Below are 21,221 nucleotides of genomic sequence, written 5' to 3' on the forward strand. Positions count from 1 at the left end.
GCCTTCCCCCCCCCACACTCTGAGATTCAATCCCAAGTTCTGATACCAAGAATCACCATGATCTCAAGTAACATGTGGCATCCCAGGTAGGAGTCCCTTAAAAACTGCACATCTCCAGGAAGAGTCATCAGACAAAATGCTCTGACAGACAGGATTCCTTCCTACCTGTGTCAGTTGATAATTGGCACTGTGCATTCAGGGAGAGGGAGTTCAGAGTTTGAATAAGCACACATCCTTGCAAAAAGTCAAATGTGAATAATGAGAGGCTAGGAAACCTCACTCTTTTCTATATACAAACTAAAGTGTCTAGAATTAATCACTTTTCCCTGATTCTCAATGGAGATTTTAAAAAAATTATTTCAAGGTGACTATCTTCAACCAGAAACCAAAATGGGATTCCAAATGGACTTGATTAGCAGATATAAACTTTTTTTAGGGGGACAGGGCAATTGCTTTTAAATTCAATTTCCTTCAGTTTGAGTCCAAGTCTAAAAAAATCTTTATACAGAAAATTATAGCAATATTCAATATTGAGCCAATCTCTCCCCCCCCCCCACCCTGAGAATTCATGACTTTCTCTCTGGATGACCCAGGAATAGGTCCAAATTCTTCCATGAACAAGAAAGGAAATCATGAATTTATTTATGTATACATATATATATTCATAATTCCATTTAACAGTGTTTTAAAAGAAGATATAAAACATGACTCTCAAGAAACTTACCATCTAAATGGGAAGGGGAGAATAAATGTGCCCAAATACCTTTGGTCCAAGGCACAAAAGTTCAAGTCAAAAGTCTAAAGCTAAAAGGGATCTTATAAGCCATTATCATAAAGAATCTCATAAGTCATCTTAAACCCCTCATTTTGCCAATAGGGAAATTGAGGAGGGCAGTATTAAGAGACTAGTTCAAAGTCATACAGGTAATGTCAGAGGTACATCTGAACCCAGATCATCTGATTCTGGAGATTATACTCATTCCAGATTAGGACAGTCTGCAGACCACCATGTACTTCCTTTTCTTGGAACCACGTTCATTTCTTCTGTTCTTATTTTGACCATGTCATTGCTCAATCATTGTTCAGTCAACAGGAGAGAAGTCAAGTCCTTTGTTTTATTATATATTTATTCACTTGCTGAATTTCACATTAAGGTCCTTGAGAGTATGGATTTTTCATTCTCATTTCTGCTTTTCTTCTTTGAACCTCAAAATCCTGAAAAGTGTCTGAAACATGGTAGTCACTTGTTGGATGCTCTATCTACCTTTTTTATTAAATAGAGGAACAAATTTTTTTAGATGCAATGAAAAGATGTGACAACTCTAAAAAAGACTGCTGGGAATCAATGGCTTCTGAGATGTCTTTTGTTCTAGATTTAAGACCCTTAGACTCCTGGGTCTATGGAGGCACTCGTTCACAATTCTCCTTAATGCCAACTCTGAGGTCCTTTCCTTGGTATCCTTCATCTTAGGCTTCTCTGCCATTTCCTTCCCAGCCAACCTGGCTCCATCCAACCTCATCAGCACTACTTTCCCCTAGCCTCACCAGTTTGTATTCCTTCAATAGAATGTAACCCCTTTGCCTAAAGGAACTGTTTTACTTGGGGTTGTACACCAGGTTTTAGCACAGATAGAAAAAGCACTTACAAAATATTTGTGTTTCTAGATCATCCAGATCAGATAATTCCCTCTCTTTCCCCAGATCTGTGATGTTGTGCTCTCCCAATTCTACTTCTAACCTGCACCACTTCTTCTCTGGATCTCTCCCCCCTGCACCCAAGTTTCACTTTTATACCTCTTCCTACCAATGGTTCCTCAGAATTTTCATTTGTTTTCACATCTTCATCCTTCTACTAGGACATCACCTGGTTGACTCTTCTCATTTTACAGATGAGGAAATGAAAAAGACAAGAGGCTAAGAGCCTTGCCTAGAGTCATCCCAACATAGGTATCGTGGGAGATCCTCTGACTCCAAACTTCAGGGGGCACATAGCTCCCTTCAAAGAACCACAAATTCATCTACCCAGCCCTCAATCCCCTTTCCAGTCCCAAGGCCCACACCTTCAAATGGAACATTTCTATTTGAAGAATAAAATAATTCCACAAAGTCCAAAAAGCCTTTCTTAAGGGCTATGGGCTTGGGCTCTGTTGCCCCAATGTGAATGCAAAATGTCTTCAACTGAGTTCATCAACTCCCCTCAAATGCCTCACTTTCAACCTCAAAATCTGAGGGCAGTCAAGGAATTCCTAAAGAGATGCAATCCAATTTCCCTCTCTTACCTATGGCTTTAACTACATTATCTTTTAAAATGTCTCTCCTCTCCCTCTCCCTTTTCCTTCTTTCCCTCCTCACCATATCTCTCTCTTTTATTCTAAGAAAATTAGGATTTAAAAATATCCCACTTCCATATTTTATACTCAAGGTGTTACATGGGCATTTCTCTTAAGTCAAAGGACTAGATGATTCAATGAATCAATAACATTTATCATGTACCTATCATAACTAATTAGAAGCTAGGTGGTGCTGCAGTGGATAGAGCACTGGGCCTGGAGTCTGAAAGACCTGCCTTCAAATCCAGACTCAGACACTTCAGTTTCCTCAACTGTAAAAGGGGCTAGAGAAGGAAATGGAAAACCGTTCTAGTGTTTCTTCCAAGAAAGCTCCTCCCCATCAAAAATGAGGTCGTGAAGAGTTGAACACAACTGAAAGGACTAAACAATAACAACTGGACTATGACCCGGAAATCCAAAGACAAAATGGAGCTATCCCTGTCTTCAAGGAGTTTACATTCTATGAGGACATGTAACGCATATGCATATGTTACATATACATATATTTGTATGCATGCGTATCTGTGTAATATATTTATATTATAATATATACATACACACACACACACACACGTTAACCAAGGTAGTCTATGTCCCAGTCTATGGCATTATGGCATTATGATTATTTAGAAATGCTGATTTTCATTTGCCAATAAACAATCCAGATGGTAGGGCAAACTCGATACTGTTCTTTCCTAGTATAGGGAGTAAAAAATAAGTTTCCTGAAAGTTTCCAAATAGAGATTGAAGAAAGATTGTCATCAACATTGCACCTTATAAGACGCTCCATTTGAATCTATGATCTATGATGATCTATGAAAGACATGAACTAGGAGAAAGGCACTGACTGGGTAGGAAGAAACAATGAAATCACTCACATTCCGTTCAAAGAAATGGATACATAAATATCCTTATAATTAATCTTCTAGTCCTTTTCAAAAATAAAAATAAAAAAGGTCCTAATTTTTTCCAGTTTCAAAAACTTATCCTCACAAACCTTATCTTTGTTGACCTGTATAATTTTCCCCAAGTATGTATAAGATATGATTAATTCACAATAACAAACATTAAACAATCTCAAAAATGAAAAAATTTGATTCTCCTAATTATTTTCACATCAAAAAGTTTGATTAATATGAATAAGGTCCTCAAGGTTTTGGCACAGTCTCAGTTTGGGATGTTTTGTGTGTGTTTCTTAGGGTCCCTTGTGCCAAGAAAAAAAAATGTGTGTTCAGTACATCAACCAAACTAATTCCCCATCCTGACAATCACAAAAATGAGAGTTGCACAGTCTAATCTCATAACTAAGATTGCTGATGGACTTCATCTGTGTTTGGCTCTTTAGAGAGAAAACACCCATCTGTTCCTCCACTGGGAGAATGATGATATCTAGATGATCCAGGCCAAACTATGTGATTCTCCCAGATGAAAGGGTGCTGTTCTTCTCCACCATCCAGAAGCTGGCACAAACAATTCCTTAGGGAATCTATTTGTTGGTCCTTATTTATCATTTTCCAACTCATTTTCTCTAAGTTCCTCAGGAAGAAATATTAACTACATGGAGATCTATAATAGTATTAGTCATCAACTTAAACGCACAAGATTATCACAATTTAGATAGTAGAGGAAACTCCATTTATTTGATCAAATACAAATGAAAAATTATTAACCAAAATAAATTATTATTATTCTTAACAAAAGTGATATGAAATCAGCTTGTTTTCTACTTCCTCTACGAGTTTCTTCTCACTATTCTAAATTTCAATAATGATATGTATTCCATGGAAACAATGTAAAGACTGGCAAATTTGCCTTCTGTGGGGGGTAGGGGGAGGGAAGTAAGATTAGGGGAAAATTTGTAAAACTCAAAATAAATAAAATCTTTCTAATTCAAAATAATAATAATAATAATGTAATGTATTTATAAGCCAAGTGGATGTCCCTTCAATGATACAATCTACTCCTATGCAATGCTTGTCTAAGTTAGTTCTCATTTTTTTAAGGAAGTGTTAGAGAATCTCTAGGCTGTCCATCCTCTGTGCCTACTTCCCTTTCCAATCACATAATTCCTCAATGACATCTTTCACACTTTTTCATGAAAAAGTAACCAAGAAGAAGCTGCAATCTTTTCTTTAGGCGGACCCACCCATATGCTTTCCCCATTGTTCTCTGGATCACTTACAATTTTGACTCTTCAAAGAATGACAATTGTGGTGTTTCACAATTCATCATACTAAAGTATCATAAGGAAAATTATGGAGTTGAAAACCTGGGTCTGATGTCAGACTTCATTTGGAAGTAGTTCATTTTTTTCTATGTTCTGCTCCCAATCCTTCCTCTTTGTCGAATCCAGACTCCATCTACCATCTAATTGTACAACGAATCAATCAAAGATCATTTGCTGAGAGCCTTCTATGGGTTAGGTACAATGCAAAGTAAAAACCAAATGAACCCCCCCCACCAAAAAAAAGATCATAGGATGAAAACTCTACAGTAGTTAGGACCTTTAGAAGACCTCCTAAGAGAATTCTCTCATTTAAAGATGGGGAAATTGAGGCCAAAGAGATTAGGTTTTTGCTCATGGTCACATGGATCAGTGATGTCAACTTCAAATAAAAACCCATATACAAAGATTCCCAAAGACTGTATATTGATTCAGTTTTAAAATATAAAAATATAACGTTATCTATGTTTTATTTATGTCATTAAATACTTCCCACTTGCATTTTAATTTGGTTTGGATTCTCAGATGCCAAATCTCATTCTCTTTTGGTTCTATCAGAGCTGGATGAGTTCAAGTGACTTATATAATGATGTCCAAATGGTTTCCAAATGTCATCTGTTGATATTGGTCTTTTTTTGCATAATTAAATTTTAGAGGTTTTTTTCCCAGTTTTCTTCTTTTGAAGTTCTAAGTACTGACATGGACACATGTGACTTAATTGATAGTTTTGGAGTGCTGTGAACAGGAATACAGTCACCCTGTGCAAAATCTGGTCTTGAACCTCTTTGCCTTTATTAAAATGACCCTTCCATGATAACCCTAGAGTCCATCATCAGAGAATGCTCTCAACCAATGCAGGTTGTCATCTTGGAAATTTCCCTGGGGCACCTAGAATTCAAGAGATTTGTCCAAGGTCATACACCCAATATCAGACAGAACCTGGATCTTCTTTGGCTCCCAAGCCAGTTCTTTGTCTACTATGGTATGATGACTCTCCAGGTGCATATATTAGGCACTTAATAAATTACTTGATGATTGACTAACTGTAAATTAATAATATCTTACTGAGTTTTGGAGGATAGTTGAATCCAAGGCAGGATCATAAAGACAGAGTGAACAAAAAGGGAAAATATTGGGGAAGAAAAAGCTTTAAGGAAAGAAAGTGCCAAGGTCTATATCAATAATCTACTCATCTTAATGTAAAGTAGGTTTCCTCACAATATTTCTGCAACCTTCTATTCCATACCATCTTTGCTTAGGGTATCTTCTCCATCCTTTCTTCCCACAACAGAAAATTGGGCCCATCTCTAGCATGGGGGTAAACTACAAGCCAGATTAAGATTGATCTTGTCCACATCCTGGCTTCCACATCATCTCTTGGCTATCTCCATGTTAGACTGTGATGTACCGGCATGCTCATGTTTTCTCTCTCATTCGAATGTGAACTCCTTCAGATCAGGGAGGCTTTTTTGATTTTTCTTTGTATCTTTAGTGTTTCGGTCCATTGTTGACATGCAGTAGGTACCTAATGAATGCTTGATAACTGATTGAAATGGCTGACAGAATACAGAATACAGACAAATGACTCAGTTGTGAAAAAGTGAAAGGAGGAAGATGAACACTGAAAATAAAAACATGACTTCAAAATATGGAACAATTTTCTCTCTCAGTGACAGTAGAATTTCCACATTTTCCACTGAAACATTACAGCTTGGTATATACTATATGAGGAAACATTAAGGGTACTAAAGAAAATAAAAAAAGAACTGATAGATGATTCAGTCCAAAGATAAAATGCTTGAGGAAACAATTCTAAATGCACTGAAGCATGTCTTTACAACATCTTCATGAGAATGACTGGAGTACAAACTACAATCATCCTTAAAGAAGTCAGATGAGAAGGGAACAGGTAAATAAATATTCAACAGAGTTTGTGAATAGCATGTGATTTAAAAAGTAAAGTAACTAAGATGCTGTTGGGTTTTAGTTATCCTTAGGAAAAAAGAAGTTGCAAATAACATGAATGAAAAACCATAAAGAAATGGCTGGGGACTTAGATATTAATATCAATAAACACAAAAAACATAAGGAAATATAGAAGGATCTATAAGTAATGAGGTCAAGTGGGAAAAAATTAGAACTAGAAAAACCAATATATGTTAAGTGTGACCCTATAGGAGAAAGAGGAAATGAACTGAAATTTTCCAAGAATCCTTGATGGAGATAGAAAGAGAATGAAATGTAGACTATTTAGAGCATGAAAATTCATTTATTTAAATGGTAGTTGCAAAGCAATCTTAATTGCCTATATTCATCTTGAATATTAAGTTAAGAATGAATCATTTAAAAATAAAATTCATTTCACATAAAGCAAAAATATCATTAGTTTCAAATTTTATTTACTATTTAACACCTACTACCAGCTTTTATACCAACCTTCCACAGTCACCATCAAAGTAGGAAATAGAAGGGCATCACCTAGACCAAAGTGTCATTTGACAACTTTTACATATTTCATGGGATCCTAATAGTATACCCCACTGCCCCCCCCCCAGAGAAAAACCATTCCAGGTGTCCAGTTCTGAAGTCCCTTCCAAATCATGCTCTCGGTTTCTCTAAGTGCTCATCTGTCAGAAAAACCTCACTAATAAATATATCAGATTTGAGAAATGCAAGATGGAGAACAGTCCTTTATAACCCATTCTAAGACCAAACATGAATATGCCAGGTCTTCCCCAGAAAAGGGGCTGCTGATTTTACAAAGAGGAGTCAGTTCACACCTGGGAATTACACACTCTAGTCTGATTTAATCCTCCTCCTCTACTCAGAAGACCATCTTTTGCTTTTTTTAAGACAAATTGAACACCCCCACAAATTCCTCACTGCTTTTTAAAGATTCACCTTTTATCTACTGTCATCTCTTTTTTGAAATTGTGCAAGGTCTTGAACACAGAAAGTGGGATAATTGTTTTAATAGAGAACCTAAAATTTTTATCATCTGTAGGAGTAAAAAGAAATTAAAAAATGGAAAGGGGATATGTGTAAGCCTCTCTAAAAAGAAAAATAACACCAATTTAAATTACCCTTGTTCAGAAAAAAACAATACCATTCTTATTTTAAAGAGGTCCTTTATATATTTTTATGACCAGTATCTATGATTGATCAGCCACAAACACTTGCTATTCCCTAGATTGTTTGCACCAAATGCCTTTTATCCAAAGGCCAGTGGAATATTTCACTTGATTGACTTCTACCGCCTCTAAGAAACCACCAAATAAGAATTTCGTACACTGAAAGCTGGGCAAGCAGAGCAGGTTCTCCAAATGCTTTTAGAGTCTAAACTTTCCCCCAGGACAAAGAGGCATCAATAATAACCCCTTTTGCCTCCAGTAAACATGGGATCATCCTGAAAACATTGATACTGTTTGTTTCTGGAATCCTGTGCCACACCCTATTTGTTATCAAAATACTAAGCATTGCTTAAAGGTAGAGCAGTATTAGAGAAGGGAGAAAGGGGTTCTGAGGTGCTGTGGGAAGGGAATGGATCAATCCCTAATATTAGCACATCTAATATCAGATGGAGGAGAGGTCCATCTTTCAACATTCCCAAACTGGTTTCGAAGAACACAAAGTCTCCTATTCATATGTGCATATTTGAGTATTTAATTCATTTTCTTGGGATTTTTTTCCCCAGTCCTAATCAAAACAATGACATTTTTTGCCTCTAGACAAGAGGTTTTCCTGAAAGTGAAACATGAGCAGACAAGTAGAGTTACAGCCAAAAATGTTTGAATGTCATTTCATTCTCATATTCTTTTGAATCCCACCATTAATCTTCTAGAGTAAGGGAGACGCCACATACATACCTGTGTAAAATAGATGAGAACACCATATAAGAAAACATTGCGTTTTTGTACTTCCTTTGCAAAATCCTTCATTTCCATCAGTTCCTTCATTCCATCACTCAATGATATGTTTTGGGAATCAAGAAAATGCACCTGTCAAAGAATACAAGAAAAAACAGTAAGGAAACTAAACCAGAAAAGGCATTGTTTTCAAGTTTTACTTCTTAAAAACTGAGAAACTAAAAGTTGCTCAAAACACAGGGGGAAAGTGGGATATCGCAAATCATTTTAATGAGCATGTATTAACTTCTGTCAGATGATTCAGGTCATTCAAGTGTTACCACATGGTCAAGGCTTCCACTTGAAAACCTAGAAGTAGCAAGATGGCGTAATAGTGATTCCCAAAGCTCTAAACCAGTCCATCAAAAGAAGGTTTAAGGGTCTCCAAGTTGTGTTCTTCTCATGAGAGAGCTTTATATTAAGGAATCTATAAGATGAGTCACCATTAGAAGAAACTATCAGACAATTAGAGGTTCTGTTTTGAAGCAAGCTATTTATCTGTTGTTTCTTATTCTCAGTCCATTACTAATCCTTTCCTTTCTGGTTATAGACGTCCTTCATCATCTTTTATGCCCTCCTCTCAGTCCAGACATAAATAATAAACACTAATGGGCTAGAATATATCTATGCCCAGTTCTACAACCGTCTGGCTTTTTTTTTTTTTTTTTTTTTTTTTTAGTTTTTGCAGGGCAATGGGGTTAAGTGGCTTGCCCAAGGCCACACAGCTAGGTAATTATTAAGTGTCTGAGACCAGATTTGAACTCAGGTCCTCCTGACTCCAGGGCCGATGCTCTATCCACTGCACCACCTAGCCACCCCTGGCATTTTCTTAACAAACATTTTATTGATGTTATTTCTTCTGACATCAAGATCATTTCCCAATGACTCCTTCTCCACCATCTCCAACAGAACTATTCTTTGCAGCAAAGAATAACCATTAAGTAGGACAAAGCAACACATTGGCCAATTTGAGCAACAGTACCTCCCTCATATTCCAGTTACAGTCCACTATCCCTCTGCCAAGAAGAAGCTGAATGCCTGATCATCAGTCCTTCATCAACCAAAACTACTTTGTATTTATCTTGTGTGTTTTTTTGGTTTGTTTTTGCAAGGCAATGGGGTTAAGTGACTTGTCAAACGTCACACAGCTAGGTAATTATTAAATGTCTGAAGCTGGATTTGAACTCAGGTTGTCCTGATGCCAGGGCTGGTGCTCTAAACACTGCACCACCTAGCTGCCCTTATTTAATTTGTCTTGAAGCTGAGGATTCTTGAAGCTGAGTGACTTTTCCATTATGATTTCATACTCTTTCCTAATAATTAGAATTCCCAACTCAACCAGAGAGTATAACATGTTCCTGTGTTCTCATAACCCCCTCCAAGATTTAGTATTCTCGTCTTTTCCATTTTATCATGCAAATTTTCATCCCTCTATTTTCATTTCAACTTTTCTTTAATCCAAAAGTCAATCATTTGCAACCATATCATTTTACCAAGATCTACTGGCTGGATCTTGTCCTTCATTATCAAAGAAGATCAAATGACATCTATTATTGGATAAAGAAACATGCTACTATGTAAGTCCATAGTTTGGGAACACTTTTCCACAAATGACCCAGTCTTTTTGTCTAATTCTGGACTCAACTCTTTGTCTATACAAGATTTTTTATTTATAGGCAGTGTTGTAATTTCATCGACTTTGTTTTTCACTTGTGGGTGGTTAGACCAATATCCTTCATGATGCTATTGACTTAAATGAGAAGATTAAATTAAATTACTACAATATGAAGAAGAATTTTTTGAGGACCTTGCAATAAATAAAAACTCTTTCTCTTGTTTGTAGTCTGTATGGACATTTTCCATAAGAAGGATAACATGTGAGCCTTATTCCTAGACAAAAAACAAAAGTGGAACTATATCCATATAATTTTGAAATAAGCATGAAAGTTACTCTAAGGAAGAACTATAAGCACATACATATTTCTATGAAGTCAAATGTTTTTAAATATCACTGTATATCTTGTTACAAAGGATGGTGGCATATATGGAAATGGATAGTTTTTTTTATAAAGTATCAATAAAACTTTTTAAAAAATGAAAATATATGAACAAGATTTAGAGTGAAATCTATCCACTGCTCAGTAAAGAGGAGGTCCCTGATACTGATCCACCAACCAGTAAGCATTTAGTAAGACAAAGTAAAACAGTCCCTGGTGACCAGAGGCTCATCAGGATAGCATCCAAGGCTACCCAAGCAGGATGGGTGAGAGGCAGGATCTAAAGCTACTTCTCTGTCTATGATCCCATAAAGTTAACAGATCAGGGTAACAAGTCTTTGTCACTAATGTAAAATACCTTCAGAAAAGTTTATTTGCCTACTTTTAAAACTCTTTAAAATAATAATCAAATAATTAAATGGATAATTCTAAGTTGTTTGTTTTGGATAATTTTCTGGACTCTTGCATTTTGTTGGAATCCAGTTTGGCTGCTTCAGTTGCTATATCTACAATCTTAACAGTAGACATGTTACAAACTCAACTGCGACTCAGTTTCTTCATTTTTTTGAAAAAAAGATTTTATTTATTTTGAGCTTTACAATTTTCTCCCTATTCTTGCTTCCCCCCACCCCCCACAGAAGGCAGTTTGTTAGTCTTTACATTGTTTCCATGGTACACATTGATCTACGTTGAATGTGATAAGAAATCATATCCTTGATGAAAAAAGATAAAGTACAAGAGATAGCAGAATTACATAATAAGATAATGGTCTTTTCCTTAAATTGAAGGTAATAGTCTTTGATCTTTTTTAAAATTCCATAATTCTTTTTCTGGATACAGATAGCATTCTCCATCACGCATACCCTAAAATTGTCCCTGAATGTTGTACTGATAGAATGAACAAGTCCATCAAGGTTGATCATCACCCCATGTTGCTGTTAGGGTGTATAATGTTCTTCTGGTTCTGCACATCTTGCCCAGCATCAGTTCATGCAAATCCTTCCAGGCTTCCCTGAATTCCTATCCTTCCTGGTTTCTAATAGAACAGTAGTGTTCCATGACATACATAGACCATGGTTTGTTAAGCCATTACCCAAATGAAAGATTTCCAATTCTTTGCCACCACAAACAGGGCTGCTATGAATATTTTTGTACAAGTGATGTTTTCATCATCTCTTCAGGGTATAGACCCAGTAGTGGTACTGCTGCATCAAAGGGTATGCACATTTTTGTTGCCCTTTGGGCATAACTCCAAATTACTCTCCGGAAAGGTTGGATGAGTTCACAGCTCCACTAACAAATGCATTAGGGTCCCAGATTTCCCACATCCCTTCCAACATTGATCATTGTCCTTTCTGGTCATATTGGCCAGTCTGAGAGATGAGTTGGTACCTCAGAGATACTGTAATTTGCATTTCTCTAATAAGTAATGATTTAGAGCAATTTTTCATATGACTATAGATCACTTTGATTTTCTCATCTGAAAATTGCCTTAAGTGACAGGTCCTTAAGACTCTCTAGACCCCACTATCACCCCACCCTTCAGCTCCAGGACTAGCCAACGAGGATCTCTTCCAAGTTTAGTGCTAAATAAAGCCTTTGGGAAAATGGCAAGAAATTAAAAAAGAAAAAAGAAAAATATTAAGGCCCCGCAGACACAATATTAAATTCACACGAAGCTGGCGGTCTCTAAAAATCCTTTTTCACCAGAATCAAAAATGTAATGGAAGTGCTTCAAGCAGTTTGGTTTTTTGGGGTTTTTTGTTTTTATTTTTGGTTTTTATACAGATGTACTTCCTAATACCATGGAAGACATTTTGTTGCTAATATGTGAGCTTTTACAATCCACCAGGTATGTGTTTGTTGCATGAGGAAACTGGGGAAAAATGGAGGTGAAGCAATAAAATCAACCAATAAAGCAATAAAATCTGTCAATAAACATTTCTAAGTCTCAACATACTGTACAAAGTGCTGGCAATACAAAAAGAGACAAAAGACAGTCCCTGTTCTCATGAAACTCATAATCTAAAGGGAAATACAACAAACAAATAGGGAGAATCAATAAATCCTAATTATCAGTCATTTCCATAAAGGGGCATTGCATTGGAAAGGGATGATGCAAATTAGCAAGTGGGTTGTGAAGGAAGGAGAATGGTATCTGTAGAAAGATAAACAAGGGTTTAAGATCATTGGAATGGACAGGGTATATCCAAACATGAGTTTGTCCATAAGATTGCTCTGAGGTTGGTCATTCCGTATTTCAAGCTCTTTGTGACCCCATTTTCTTGGCGGAGATACTGGGGTGGTTTACCATTTCCTCCTCCAGCTAATTTTACAGATGAGAAAGATACCACAAACCAAGTGTCTGGCCCAGAGTTATACAGCTAGTAAGTATCTGAGGCTGGATTTGTACTTGTACTCAGGAAGAAGAATCTTCCTGATGCCAGGCCCATCACTATTCCACCACCTAGCTACCCATAGGATAAATAGGAAATGAAAGAAAAGGAATTACAATTAAGAGGGACCACAAAATGATTTTAGTAAGTCACCCAAAATACTATTCAAACACTCAATGTATGGGAAACACTAAGAAAAGAGGCCTGACAGTGTTGGGGCTGGAGCCAGGATGGAGAGGGATCTCTCACAGTATCAGAGATTCAACTCACTTGGACAGGTTTTTATGAAGAAGAGAAAGGAAAAAGTTGCAAAGAAATGGGAAAAACTCTCATAGGATAGTTGTGTCTGGCACGACACTCCAGATTGCCTTGAATTCTCTATAACTGAAGTACTCTCCTGATAGAGATTTGTTGGACTGGTGAATGGGACCCAAAGCTGGGGTTCCTCTTGGATCACAAGTGGCGCTATTATGCCTGCCTCTCTCCACCTTCATGACTTCATCAAGGATAACTACAAAGCTATCCCATTCATAGAGTCCTAAAATAAGAATAAGTTTTAAGAAGAGAAAGAAAAAGTTAATTTTCTTTTACAAAGCATCAGTGCCTTGTGAATACCTATGGATCCATGGTAGGGTAGGACAAACTGGCTAAATCCTTAACATATGCTTTGCTTCTTAGCAGTGTGGGTGGGCAGATCCAAGCACAAAAGAGTTAGAAAAGGCCCCTTTCTATGCCCATGCTATCTCCCCCATGGGTCATCTCTGCTCACTGCCACAGATGTTTTGTATTTGCTTAGCAACCATTTAATAAGTTATTGGTCCCACAAGCATGTACCCTAATTATATATATCTTCCAAAAGTGTTTGTCACATGTCCCTGAAGACAGATACATTAATTAAAGAGGCAAAAATTAATTATCAGAAACAAATGCAGTAACCAATCTGGGACGTTCCTTACTTTCTGCATTCAACACTTGTACCCCACTTATTCCCTAATCCATCCCCATAAAAAGCCCAAGAAGAAAAATAGATTGGGGATGACATGGCAAAGGACGAAGTCTATTATAGAGCTTAAGCATTTACCTAAGGAATGCACAACTCCCTACCCACCAAAAGGGAAGGATTAGGGGGTAAAAATACAGTGCTCTGTAAACTCTCCAAGGCTGAGTTGAGAGGATGGGAATGATAGAAAGAGATCCAAAAAATCCAAATCAATGGTTTATACAAACAATTTTCTAAATATACCTGGAAAGATGAATGCCAAGGACTAGAGTGTTCATCTTCTAGGCTGGTCTCTTCCTGCCTTCAGAGAAGAGCGGCTCCTCCCAAGGGCCCCCTCACCTGAGTTGCAGAACACTGAGAAACCAACCTCAGAGCACTCTTTTGGACAAACTCATGTTTGAACATACCCTGCCATCAAATGATCTTAAACCCTTGTTTCTATTTCTACACACTATTCTCCTTCCTCCACAGCTCACTCATTAATTTGCATCATTGCTTTCCACACAATGTTCCCCTCTACAGCTACCATCCCTTCCCTTGTGAGCTCTGCATTGCCTGCTCTAAAGGTAACAACCTTGCTTTCGTCTGAAATGTATTCCTTTCTCAATCCATTCTTCTCTAGTCCTCACTGAGACCTGACTCCTGGCTTCTCTCATTTCCCGATTCACTGATTGGTCAAGGAGCTGTAATACTCCTCATTCCTCAGCCACTACCAGGTTCTCCCTCTACTACCATCACTTAATGACCTCTCTTTCTTTGAGGTTCACTCAACCCATATCCACCATTTCATCTAAATTCTGGTGGTTGTTGTCTTTGGACCTCAAAAACATCCTCTTTTCTTGGATTCATTTGGCACCTGGCCCACGTTCTTTACTTTTCAACTCTTGCCTGCACATTAGGAGATTTCAATATGCCTATTAAAATTTCATTAGTTCCTCCCCTACTGCCTACAAACAAGCCCCTGAACTCCCTATCCTTAAAAATCCTCATTTGAGCTATTCATTCCAGCTAGCTCTAGTCTCATATCTTTCCTCTCATTTGAGAACAAACTCCTTGAGAAGGCTACCACCTTCTTTTCTCTTGCTCTCTTCTTAAAGTCTCTACTCTCTGGCATCTACTATTATCATTCAATTAAAATTGTTCTCTTCACTTAATAATGATATCTTAATTGCCAAAAACTAATGGCCTTTTCTCAATTCTCATTATTCTTGATCTCTCTGTGGCTTTTGGCACCCTCTTGTCCTTGATTCTCTTTGTCTAGAATTTTGTTACACTACTCTATACGACTTAATTCCTTCTTTATCTGCTTTTTTGGATCTTCATCCAGGTCAGTCAATAAAAATGACATGGGTGTCCCACAGGCTCTGATCTGGGTCCTCTTCTTTTCTCTCTCTATAATATTTCACTTAGTGAATTCATCAGCACCTATGGAATTAATTACCATCTCTAGCGTGATGATTCTCCAATTCACTTTCTCATCCCTAAAATCTTTCCTGACCTTCAGTCTCCCATCTCCAGCTGTCTATTAGACATCTTGAAATAGATGTCCTACAGACAATTTAAACTCAACACACCCTAAAGTGAACTTATTATCTGTCTTGCAAAATTCTTCCTAACTTTCATATTATTATTGAGGGCATCACTATTTATAGTCACCCAGGCTCACAATCTAGATGTCCTCCTTGACTCTTCACTAATCTCCTCCCACACCATCTCCCCACATATTTTTAATAAAAGTTTAAATATTTTTATTTAAAGTTTTGAGTTTCAAATTATATTCTTCTCTCCCCTCCCTGAGATAAGTAATCAGATAAAAATTATGCATGTGCAATTATGTAAAATATTTCCATATTAGTCATTTGTACAAAAAGATTCAAATAAAAGAAAAAAATGAAAGATAGCATGGTTCAGTTTCTATCCAAACAATATCACTCCTTTCTCTGGAAGCAGATAGCATGCTTCATCATTAGTTCTTTGGGATTACCTTGGATCACTGCGATCCTGAGAATAGCTAAGTCATTCACAATTCTTCATCAAACAATATTGCTGTTATTATGTATAATGTTGCACAATTATGTACTATGTTCTAGTTCTGTTCACTCTATCATGCATCAATTCATGTATGCCTTTCCATGTTTTTTCTAAAATCATCCTGCTTGTTATCTCTTATACTACCATTCCATTATAATCATCTACCTCAGCCACTCTCAATTGATGGACACTCCTCTGATTTCCAATTCTTAGTCACCATAAAAAAGATGACACACAGGTCCTCTTTCCTTTCTTTGAATATCTTTGGGATAATTCTAAGTTTCTTGGAATTTTTGTTTACTTTTATATTACATTTATTTTTAATAGCCCTCTGTTCCCTTCTATTCAAGGAGCCTTTTTTAACAACAGTGATTTTAAACAAAAGAAGGAAAGCAATTTAGAACAATTGAACATATCAATTATGTCTGAGATCTTCAATATCTCACAGCTATTGTCTCCCTCTACTCAAAAAGGGAGGTGCATTTCCTCACCTCTTTTCCAGGGTGAAGCTTAGAAAATCTATTTACACAACATTCAGTTTTGTTTTGTGATTACTCTTTATATATTGTTTTGGTCACTGTGAACATTCTTTTTCTGTTTCTACTGCTCCTAGAATTGTTCCTAAACTTCTCTGAATTTCTCATGTCACTGTTTCTCATGGCAGAGTAACATTCCATTATATTCATGTACCACCACTGGCTAGGGGGCAGCTAGGTGGTGTAGTAGATAGACTGTCAGTGCTGGGGTCAGGAAGACTCATGTTTGTGAGTTCAAATCTAGATTCAGATACTTACTAGTGTATGACCCTAGGAGTCATTTGACCCTGTTTGCCTCAGTTTCCTCATCTGGAAAATAAGCTGGAGAAGGAAATGGCAAACAACTTAGGCAACTCTGACAGGAAAACCCCAAATGGGGTCACAAAGAAATTTGAATAGGCATATTGAAATATCCTAATGTGCAGGCAAAAGTTGAAAAGTAAGACTGGGCCAGGTGCCAAATGAGTCCATAATGAAATTACCTTTAATTATTTTTAAGTTTATTTCCAGATCACCTAAATCATAATGAAAAATGACTGAATAACCACAAAACCATCACTGGTTTAGCCATTCCTCAGTATGGCAATAGACTTCTGCTTCATTTCCAGTTCTTTGCTATCAAACACAACTGTTGCTATAAATATTTTGGTATATAGTTGATCTTTCTATTAAGAGGAAGATCTCTGGGGCAGAATAAATAGGTAGTATATTTATTATGTATAACTGCACATTGCTTTCTGAAATGATGGAACCACTACACGCTCCAATAGTAGTGTCCATGTGCCTGTCTGTCCACTGCCCCTTCAGGATTATTTAATTTTATCTCCCCTTTGGCAATTTGTTAGGTGCAAGGTAAAACCTCATAGTTGTATTAATCTGCACTATTACTAGTGATTCGAAATAGTTTCATATGATCAAAAGAGTTTACAATTTTTTCTTTTGAAAATTTTTTGCTTGTTCCCATCCTTTAGCCAATCTTCCTCCAGGGAATGACAAAGTTTTCCATATCCAATAAATATTTCACAAAATCACTGTTAGCTAGTGCTTCTATTAAACATTTAATATCTGCTTTTCAAGTGAGAAGGAACCTTTAGATACACTGTGTCTAATTATTTAATTTTTCAGATGAAGAACATCATGTCCTGAAAAGGAAAATGACATTCCAATATTACCTTCCCATTTAGTCACAGGGCTAAACTGGAATACCAATTGCCAACTCCCAGCTCCACAATCTATTTATTCACTTCCAGCTAGAATTTACTATTACTTGTAAAGAAATGAATAAATCATAAAGTAAGCATTCACAAGGTGATTTTTCAGAGAAAAGAATTTTTCAGAATTGTATTGTGAGTTTTAAAATTATGTCTAAAGTTGAGTTAATTGATTTCTATTCCCTTCAAAGCTATGCCATCTGTGACAAATTTTCTAAGTTAGAAGTTGAAAGAACTGAAAGAATTCCCAACGATTAATATAAAGCATTGATTTGTTTGGCTGACTACTCATCTATAAAATATAAGTCAATCCCTTTTTAACTTGTGGAAAATGGAAAAAAAATGATGTTAAAAAACACAAAATCCTAAATACATGGAGATAAAAACATAAGGAAAACTAAGACAGGAAAAACCTTTAAAATTCATTGAATTGATGGCAGTTTTTTTTATACTAGCACAATGATGTCACCTATGAAAAATGCTACTTTCTACATCTAAAAATGTCCTTATTACCACATAAGAAATTACCTTTAATTATTTTTAAGTTTATTTCCAGATCACCTAAATCATAAGGGCTCAGCCTACGATCTCTGAATTTTGTTGATGGTGTTTTTAATCTTGTGATAACAGTATATCAATAGGACAAGTTTCTTTTGTAATCCTATTTATTTCTGTATTTAACAACATGATTCTGGGAAGGGTTTAGTCTTCCGAAGAAGTCCAATATTCAAAAAAGGTTAAGAACTCCTGGTGTCTATAAACATTTGGATAGCATTAAACTATAAAGTTTAAAAGATTTATATAACTGGCATTAATCCAAAATTAAATATTCCTTATTCATTTCCTCAATTTCCTGCTTATACTTTAAAAGCCAAATGTTTTTTTCTGTTTTAACTCATTTTGTTAAAATGAATTTTTTTAAAGGAGGAAAAAGTTCCTAAGGGAGAAGCCATGATCAAGGCATGCCAGAAAGCACAAAGGATTGAGAAACGTGCCCATCATCAGAATGGGGCCAGAAAGAAGCTGTTTGGGGCCGGATTCATAGAATTCATAGAATGCCTTTCATCGTTTTCTCCAAGCCCTTCAATTTCAGCAGCCACAGGAATTGAGCAAGGCTTGACAGCAGTTCAGCAAGAACACATCACAAAGCAGCACAGAAACACACATGTCTAATCCTGCTTATTTCTTTCTAAATTGCAAATGATTAGCAACTTACTAATAATTCAGTCATAAGATAGAATTACAAGATAAAGAGCTGTGAATAAAATCTCTAACTTACAGAAAAGTAGTCCCTATGACAATGTCTCCATCAATGAACCAGATCCTTCTTATTTGCCTTGATGGTCAATTTGGTTTAAAAACAGGCTAGAGGTTATTGTCATTTCATATTCTTTTCCCTATGTTTCCTTCTTCTTTTCACCCCCAATCCAAATTTGAGATTGCTTCATATAATCACTGGCTCTCTCCTCAGTTTCTCCCTTTAACCTGACTCCTTCCTTGCAACCCATAAGTGTCTTGTTCTTTGCCTTAAAACTCTCTCACTTGGTCTCTCCCATTCTCTTTAAAGCTTTAGTGTTTCCTTTTTCCCTTTCTAAGCCAAATTCTGAGAAAAAGCCACCTTACCACTTATCTGAAAACAGTTCCTCTAAAGTTATCATTCATCTTTTTTTTTAGGTTTTTTTGCAAGGCAAATGGGGTTAAGTGGCTTGCCCAAGGCCACACAGCTAGGTAATTATTAAGTGTCTGAGATGGGATTTGAACCCAGGTACTCCTGACTCCAGGGCCAGTGCTTTATCCACTATGCCATCTAGCAGCCCCATCATTCATCTTTAATGCCAGGTCTAACAGCTTTTCTCAATCCTCATATTTCTTGACTTCTTTGGATCATCTAACAGTGTTAATGATCACCTGATTGCTCTCTCCTTGACAGATTTTACTTACGCCGCTCTCTCTGGGTTCTTTCTTCCTACCTGTCTGATGTTTCTTCTACTAGATTATCACTCTACTCAATACCTTCTACCTGTGGATGTTTTTAGGTTCTTCCCTCTTTCTCTCTATACTCTTACTCTCTCAGTAATTTCACTATCTCCCAAGGGGTTGATCATCATTTCTACACAAGGTATGTAAAACCAGGTCCAGGCTGACTCTGAGTTTTCCAGCACCATATTACAAATGACCTATTAGACTTTTTAATCCCATATCACATGGACAACTTGACCTCAAACTTGTTTCCTTCTGCTCAAAACCAATCCTACTTCAATATTTCCCTATTTCTGGTGAAAGAACCTGAAGCTTTCCAAGCACTTAAGTTTATCACCTCATTTTCCCATATTCCATCAGATTCTAAGTTTCTGCCTCCAAAATATCTTTCTTTCATCCATCCCCTTGTCTCTTCTCACACAACCAACAACTAATTCAGGTCTTCTTCACCTCTCCAAAATTTTCTAATTGATGTCCCTATCTAAAACTCTTCCCTCTGAAAGCTATTTTCCACACACTTGCCACATCCTCCAAACATAGGTGTGACATTTCCCTGCTAACAATCCTTCAAAGGCTCCCTATGACTACCAGGATCATCCATTCATGTCATCATCATCAAGTTCCACCTGTTCAAACTTAGCCAACATTTTCCCCCTTCATACACTCTCTAAATTGTTCAATCAAACTGTTTTCTTGATATTCCTCACACATTCCATTAGCTATCACCATGGCTTCGTTCTTTTCAAATGTCAACTCCACCAGGAGGTCTTCAGGGACTGCCCCCACCCAAATGCTAGTGTATCTCCTCAGTAATTTGTATGTACTTCAGATAAAGTGTGTATTTCCTTATATGTGTTGATGGTTCCTTATTAAATATAAGTTCCTTGAAGGCAGGGATATTAATTTCTTGTTTTAGTACCTAGCACCCAGTAGGTCTTAATAAAGACTCTTTGATGGACTAATCTGGGTCTGTCACACATCAAGGCTGGTCATTATTGGTCGAAATCTGTTTGTAAACTTTTAACACAAAATAGGTCACAGGATGGCTAAGACCCTTTCCAAATGCCGGTGCTAGTTAAGCCATGTTCACCAGCTATCTCCCTAGCTGGACTCTTCAGGATACCAAAGAAGTTTTGTGCCTATTACCAGCCCACCAGAAGACTAGAATGTATCTAAAAAGACAGGGCAAATATAGTTAAATCTTCAGTCAGCAGAATTATTATAATATACTCAGCAAGCAAAAAGGTCCCAAAGATCTGAGGGGTCAAGATCTGTGATTTAATCAGCAGACAGATCTCCCAGGTGAGGGAACTCTCTTCACCATTGTAGTATAGCACTTCTTTGCTACTTAGAGCTTTGGAGAATTGCTCAGGGTCACATAGCTAGTATTTGTCAGATATAGGGCTTAAAACTAGGTCTTGCTGGTTGGAAATATGTTCTCTATGCAAGACATGATTCTGCTTTCCCCCAAATCTTAAAATTGCTCTCCAATAGGGAGATATCCCCTAAATATTTACTAAACTACACATTATAGCAGAGGTCTAATGAGGAGAGAAACAGGAAGGGTCAAGAGAAGCCAGCTGTCCATCTTTTTCCCAAAACTCTTACTAC

General features: G+C 36.8%; 1 protein-coding gene across 2 annotated transcripts in view; it reads right to left on the minus strand.

Moving 5' to 3' along the window:
- Positions 1 to 21,221, minus strand: part of CRPPA (CDP-L-ribitol pyrophosphorylase A) — a 253,954-nt gene that overhangs the window by 96,650 nt on the left and 136,083 nt on the right. For both annotated transcript variants that reach the window (XM_074195414.1, XM_074195413.1), the window contains one exon: positions 8,421 to 8,552. In XM_074195414.1, the coding sequence (XP_074051515.1) occupies positions 8,421 to 8,552 (132 nt within the window). The remainder of the gene's footprint in view (positions 1 to 8,420; positions 8,553 to 21,221) is intronic.

This window comes from Macrotis lagotis, chromosome 7, assembly GCF_037893015.1.
Source record: "Macrotis lagotis isolate mMagLag1 chromosome 7, bilby.v1.9.chrom.fasta, whole genome shotgun sequence".
NCBI lineage: Eukaryota > Metazoa > Chordata > Mammalia > Peramelemorphia > Peramelidae > Macrotis > Macrotis lagotis.